Consider the following 7,337-nt stretch of genomic DNA (forward strand, 5'->3'; position numbering starts at 1 on the left):
GATCATGATAGTGGAATAAAACCTAAGTAATTAACACATCCACCTGTGGCAAATATATATAGCCATTGTAGTAAAGAATCCCATCCACTAATGAAAAAGGTGCTTCTATTTGAGCTTGCAACGAGACCACCTCAGCATCCTGAGCCTGAGCACACTCAACTAACTGCCCAAACTCGCTAACCACTTTATTCAAGTGATGACAAAACTGTGTTTGTAACACCATCACATGCAAACACGAGATAAAGCATTCGCCACCACATTCAATTTTCCCGAACAATGCTCAATAAAAAGCTCCCTAAATTCCATATGTTTACAAGCTTGTCTAATGTTCAACTCCTTCTGTGTGAAAAGATATACAAAGAGTTTGTGATCCGTCAACACCATGAACATTGCACCATAAAGATAGTGTTGCCACGTTCGTAAAACATGAACAATGGAGAGTAACTCTTGCTCATATATGGAATAGCGTTGCTCCACGGGATTCAAAGTTCAACTCTCATATGCAATAAGCTGTCCCTTTTGCATGAGAACTCTTCCCAATGCATAACCACTCGCATCACATATCACCTCATAAAGCTTTGATGGATCAACAATGTGAAGCATTGGAACATCGCTTAACAACCGTTTCAATGTCACAAAACTATCCTCATGTGGTTTTTTCCACTTGAATAGCACATTCTTGTACAACAATCGTGCCAAAGGAATAACCACCTCTACAAACTTATATTGAAAATGTCAATAGTAACTAGCCATACCAAGGAAACTACGTAACTTAGCCACTAAAGTTGGTGTAAGTTAATTCTCCACCACAGCCACCTTCCTTGGACCCATCTTGACCCACTTTCTTTGGATGTCATAATATGGCTTAGATATTCCACCTCCAACTTTGCAAACTCACATTTGCTCTTCTTCACATAAAGTTTGTTGTTATAGAGTAACAAAAGAACCTTGTGCAAATGCACTTTATGCTGAAATGGACATTGGTAAATTGGCTGCGTCCCTGGCTCTAACATAATCCCATGCTCCACACCTCGTAATGGAGGCAATCCATGAGGAATTTTAGAGGGAAAAACATCAAAGAACTCTTTGAGTATAGTCTACACTACTGTCTTTCCTCTACATGTGGCTTGGTCCCCCAAGTCATGAACAAATAATAAGTAATTCAAAAGTGCTTTTCCATTATAACAAGCCCGCTTCAAAGATGTAGCAGAGAGCATAAAAACTGGAGGTTGAACTCCCTCTCCAAACCATATATCGTTAATACCACCGTACTCCAACAAAACATGCTTAATACTCCACTTTATCTCCGGATCCACCTTTACCAATTATGACATTCCAAGAATGAGATCCACACGATGAAGATTTGTGAGATAAAAAGTCTCCACAAGTGTGGTTTTGCCAACCAACACTTTCAGCCTTTCTACACAAATATTGAAATGCCAAGTAAAAGTAATTGCACCTTCTACCATATATGGAAGAATGTCTTGTGTCACCAGGCCATGCTCCTCAACAAACTTTGTGGAAACAAAGTTGTTATCATTTCCACTGTCCAATAAAATCCACACTGAACTGCCACGGAACACACCCTCTAGCAAGCTGATGCACAAGTGTCCTTGACCTTCATCTTGTTCCATACACAGTTAAGTTGATGAGCAGCAATCAAAAGCCTCTTCCTCCAACCAGAATGGTCGTCTTCATCATCCTTGCGTTGCAAAGTTTGCAACTTCTTAGTATCTGACTTACCGTTAGTAGAAGATTGACCATTCTTGTTGCCATGTTATTTGCTCTTCACTATGGACAATCAGCCTTGTAGTGTCCTAGCTCGTGGCAATGATGACAACCTTGTCTATAATTCTTCATAAAGAATTTCTACTTTGTTGACCCCTGTGTATCTGAAGTAGCCATCATAGACTTTAGCTTGTGACATTTATTCCCATCCTTGTGTCCACAACAATCATCACGACAATTTTCAACAGAAAGATTCCTTGAACGCTTGTGAGACTTATACTTGTCATTGTCAAGTCGATGAGCAGCATCAAACAGCTCCTCCAAACTCTTTGTACATTGAGAATGACGCAAGTGTTGCCGCATACTCTCACTATGACACCCATCAATGAAGTAGGACTTGTTCTGATTTTGATCCTTCACTGGAACACAACTAATCAAGCGAGTTAACTTCTCAATATAGTCCCCAATCTTCATTTTCCCTTGCTGAAAATGTCGAAGTTCGGTGTGAGCATTCTCCATGTCATAGTGAGGAGCAAAACGTAAATGGAAAGCAACCTCAAACTCATCCATTGTAAACATTAATGGTTTCTTATTCGCAACACAAGACTCCTCAAGCTAATTCCACCACCGAAGACTTACATTATGCAAAACCATTGAAATAGCCACTAAAGCCTCTGTATCCAGAATTCCTTTAATAGCCAAAAACTTCTTCACATTAGCTAGCCAAGCTAAACACTCATCCACACCACCATCACCAGAAAAGGTTGGAATCTTGAGTCGATCCAACCTTTTCTTCATCAGTGAATGGAAGTGTACGAATTTGCAAGAGTGATTGGCAATTCCCAGTTTATTTTACTTCCTTTTCAGCCATACAAGCTTATTTATGCGTTGATGCTTGCTGAAGCTGGAAAGATAAATGAAGCTTTAAGGTTGGTAGTGATTTTTAACCGTATGCTTCGTTAACACAAGGTTTCTCTTTGAAGGTATTGCCAAGCAGTGTTGAAAACGTTGAAAACAGCGGGCCATGCAGCTGATGTGTGCAAAGAAGCGGCTGTAGCCTTGGAAGAGCGTCTTCATATCCACTCTCAGGTTTGTAAGTGGACACTCAGCTTTTATACTCACTTTCCTGTTATCCAGGGAGGCTCTGACGTGAATTGTGCAATGGTTTTTTGGCAATATTGGTCTACACAAGATGATAGGCCCGTTGCCCCCGAAAGCTTCTGATAATGCTGATATTAATAACTGTCCCGCAACAGCTTCTAGCAGAAGCAGTGTATCACTTGCTTCGTCAGCATCAATGGAACCCATAAGTGATAATACGAGAAGATCCAACATGCATTTCTGAGATTGACTTTAGGCCTGCACAGGGAACTTGACTTGCTCTTGTGTACCTTTGATTAAGACTTGTATTCTTTCATCAGATCATTAGTCCAGCGAAAGGAACGCCAAACAGAGGCGTCTTTACTTCTTTCGTGCAAAGAGTGATGGGCTTCATAAAAACACCTTCGAAGGAGGTTTGTAGAAGCTTTGGAAAGAGCGCTAGCTGATTGATGGTCGGGTATGTGATGCAGGCAAAGCCTGGCGACAGCAACAAGTTTAGATACGACGAGACACTGAAGCGCTGGGTTGAAGAAGGAGCCGAGGCACAAGCACCAGACCTTCCATTGGCTCCTCCTCCCATGGCAAACAAGCTCGTCTCGCGCGTGGAGGAGAACGGCACTCTTATTTCCATGTCTCCCGAGAGACCAGAGCCAACTCCAGAAAGGCCGCAACCGGTTGTGAGTGGAATCCGACCAATGCCTCCAAGCAGTAACCAGTACGCAGCTTGCGCACGTCAAAACGTTAGATCAAGGTACCGTTTTGGTCATTCCCAGCACTCTAATCTCATGAGGTTTTTGCAGATATGTCGATACATTCAACAAAGGTAGCATAACACCATCCAAGACATCATCGGACTCTCCTCCACTGTTTGGCGTGGTGCCAAAGGCAAGCACAAAGCCTTTGGCTCCAGCGAGATTTTTCGTGCCTGCGGCCGCTGCTGCCGCTGCTCCAGATATCAACAGCAACCATTCGGTGGATCCTTCCTCGGCACCAGCCTTTGTCTCCGACACAGCATTCTCAAACGGGAATGGAGCATTCGCTCAGCCAGTTGTACAGGATATGAGAAACGATCCGGGGCCAATGCCTGATCATCTCTCGAGCAGCTCTTCGCCAGCAATGTTCTGTTTGAATCACTATCCAGCAGCACCGTCTCGTTGCCGCCACCTCCAGCTCTGGAAGTCACTCCACCAGTGATGGTCGAGCAGCAGCAGCAAAACCAACACCAGGAAAGTTCGATTCATCAGCACCACCATCAACAGTCCCGCACAGTGGGATTCGAAGCTGCCAGTTCCTCTGGAGTGTTTGGAGACGACTTGCAAGAGGTGGAATTGTAAATCACACTCCACAAGTAAGTAGTGTTGCTGGGTGGATTTTGGTAGAGCAGTGTAGCGAAGTAGTAGTCGTGGAAGGGGGAATTTTTTTTGGCTGGGGTGATTCTTTGGAGCCACGAGCGAAGCGAGGAAGCTCCTTAAAGTTGCTAGAGAAAGGAAACTCTTTACAGTGTAACAAATAAAACCAAAGGCCTTGTGATGAATATACCTCGAATAATCTCCCGGATTTAAAATATGGCGCGCGTAGCTCACAAGGCATCGTCTTGGTGGGATGAAACGCTGGTTGTCTACGCGCGGTGTGGGCATTTGGAGGAATCGAGAAGGATCTTTGATGCATTGCCGGCCAAGAACATCGCGTCGTGGACGTCGCTCGCGACCGCGTATGCCGAGAGTGGGCATCCGGGGGAGGCCAAGGCAGCGTTCGATCGAATGGCGGTGCAGGACGTAGTTTCCTCCACTGCGATGGTCAAGGCGCTGGGCGATTGCGGGCGGATTGGATCGAGCAAGGCGGTGTTTGATGCGATGCCCGAGAGGAACAGCAAGACGTGGGCGACGCTGCTGCGGGGATTTGCTCGCGGCGGAGAGATTGCGCGAGCGAGAGAAGTGCTGGATCGGATGCCCGAGACGAATGTGGTAGCGTGGACGATCCTCGTGCAGGGTTTCGCGCAGCGCGGGCGAGTGGGCGGTGCGAAGGCCGCGTTTGATTCCATGCCCGAGAAGAACAGCATCACTCGCGCGGTGATGCTCGTCATGTTTGCGGAGAATGGATTCGTGGAGGAGGCGGAGGATGTCTTCCAGGAGATTGTCCACCGAAACGCGATCCTCTGGGGGGCGATGCACTGCTGCTATGCCCAAAATGGGGATTTGATTCAAGCCAAGAGTTTGTTTGATAGGATGCCTCAGCACAGCGTACTGTCGTGGACGATTATGATCAAGTCATACGCGCAAAACGGTGATGCTGATCAAGGAAAACACTTGTTTGAAGAAATGCCACACAGAGATCTTGTTTCATGGAACGCGATAATCGCTGTTTATGCCCAGAGAGGTCGTTTCAAAGAGGCGATCCGGGCGTTTTCTTTGGTTTGCTGCTGGGATTCCTATTCATGGAACACAATTCTAGTGGTATATGCTCTAGATGGAAATATTTGTGATGCTAAGAAATCGTTCGATGAGATGCCAACTTGGAACTTGGTCTCCTGAAACACGATTCTTGCAGCATATGCCCAGACCGGGCAGCGATCCAGCTCTTCTGGGCGATGTTTCTTCACGGCTTTGGCCCCGACAAGGCAGCGTTTGCCATCGTTTTGATGGCGTGTAGCTATCTGGGGCTCGTCAAGGAAGCAGTAAGCTACTTCACGGCAATGAGCTTTGACAATGGATTGGATCCTTCGCAAGACCACTACGCCTGCATTGTTGATGCTCTCGGACGACTAGGGCGATTGAAAGGGGCCGAGGATGTCCTGGAGAATATGCCTTTGCCAGCAGATGGAGTTGCATGGGCAACGTTTCTTACCGCGTGCAAAAACCACGGGGAGATGAATCGAGGGATGCATGCTGCGGAATTTACGTGCCAGTCCAGCCTTGTGAGTGATGCATTGCCTTATGTGATGCTGGAGAACATCTTCAGAGCAGTTCAGACTTGATGTGTTGACCCAAACATCGATCGTTGATATCCAGCCATTCCGTGAGCCGCCCCATCCCCCATGGATGGAGAGCGGGACGCACAGAGATTGGGCATAGGAGAGTCTTCAGAAATCTATCTGGAGTGTTAAGTGCAGTGGGTTTGCTATAGCCAGCAACGCAAGATCCAACGCTGCTGTTGTGAATTTGAGCAGCAGCACTGCGCTCCTCCTGCTCCACATCAGTGCCATGCTAGGCGTGGCAATCCAGATTCTCAAGACCATGCCGGTGAGAGTCTATCATGAGCTCCTGTTGAAAGTGGGAAGTAGTGGTGTGAAATGCTTGCGTTTGAGGCGCAGGTGGAGATGGGCTCATTGATACCTCGTTCCCATTGCCTTCCTTGTATCCTATCTCCCTCGTTGCCTCCCGACATGCTTCATATGTTCTCCTCTCTGAGTTCCATATGTTATCCTCTCCGCTGGGCCTCAGCCCATTCTTGATATTTACGAAGGCTCCATTGGATGTTGATACAGAGAATTAAATTTAAAGACAATTGGCCCACTTTTATGATGGGCTTAATCTATGTTGAATGGATTGCTCTTTGCAAAGCATGTATGCAAGGCGATTTTACAAGGAAATTTATCAAATCTTCCACAAAGTCAATGCCATACCTGTCAAGAACCAAATTTTTGGAGAGCTTTAGGAATTAGTATAGGGATATATAGGGATGCATAATGAAGGATAGCTAAGTAATTTGATGATGAGAAGTTTGACATGGCGCAAGCAGAGTGCGCCTCTCAAGGCATCCAAATCTATGTTCTAGCTCCCATTTGGAAATAAGAAAGATTACAAGTGCCATTTCCTATCCCTTTGAAAACTTTCTTTCTATTCTGCAGGGTGGAGTTAATGTTGTTGTCACAAATAATTATAAAGCAAGTATAAGGGAATATTGCTTCTTCAATGACAACTAGCACTTTGTAAAATGTTTTGTGACCAACTATTCCCTTCTCTTCCAATATCATGGAATATAAGTATATGAAAGTTTTCAAAACTATCATGTTGGAGTACAATATTAATCATTCTTAAACTCTTAGGAATACTAGACTCAGTTCCCTTTAATCTTTCAGTCTAGCATCATTCCAAATACAGGATTCCTTTTGAGACAAGGATAATTAGTTGTTATTTCAATCTACATTGAGTTATAATTTAAATAGATTGCTACTTTGTCCTCTATGACATGCTAGATGGAGAAAAAGTGTTATATAAGATCATATTTTTTATGCATTCCTCAAGTATTCTTTACAATTCAAATATTTATTTTAATAGAATTTTGTTTTTGTAGGCTATTTGCAAACGAACACCAAACAGCTGATTGCATAAATAGAAGATGATGGTCACATTAGATTATGGTTTCCAGACATGCAAATGATTCTTTCACAAGGTGTATGACCTATTTGCACACATATCATATTTTTATATTCTTTATTTTTCCACAATACCTATCTTTTTATAGCTTCAGTTTTGAGTATTTCTTCAATGTAGGCACTATATTTTACT

At 44.3% G+C, this 7,337-nt stretch overlaps 1 protein-coding gene across 1 annotated transcript; it reads left to right on the plus strand.

Annotated features, from left to right (window-relative positions):
- The first annotated feature begins 4,394 nt into the window (after window positions 1-4,394).
- LOC112343897 (pentatricopeptide repeat-containing protein At1g09410, mitochondrial-like) lies at window positions 4,395-5,360 on the plus strand. The gene has a single exon (XM_024667987.1). The coding sequence runs from the start codon at window positions 4,395-4,397 to the stop codon at window positions 5,358-5,360; it is 966 nt and encodes a 321-aa protein (XP_024523755.1).
- The last annotated feature ends 1,977 nt before the right edge of the window (window positions 5,361-7,337 follow it).

This window comes from Selaginella moellendorffii, unplaced genomic scaffold, assembly GCF_000143415.4.
Source record: "Selaginella moellendorffii unplaced genomic scaffold, v1.0 SELMOscaffold_288, whole genome shotgun sequence".
Taxonomy (NCBI): domain Eukaryota; kingdom Viridiplantae; phylum Streptophyta; class Lycopodiopsida; order Selaginellales; family Selaginellaceae; genus Selaginella; species Selaginella moellendorffii.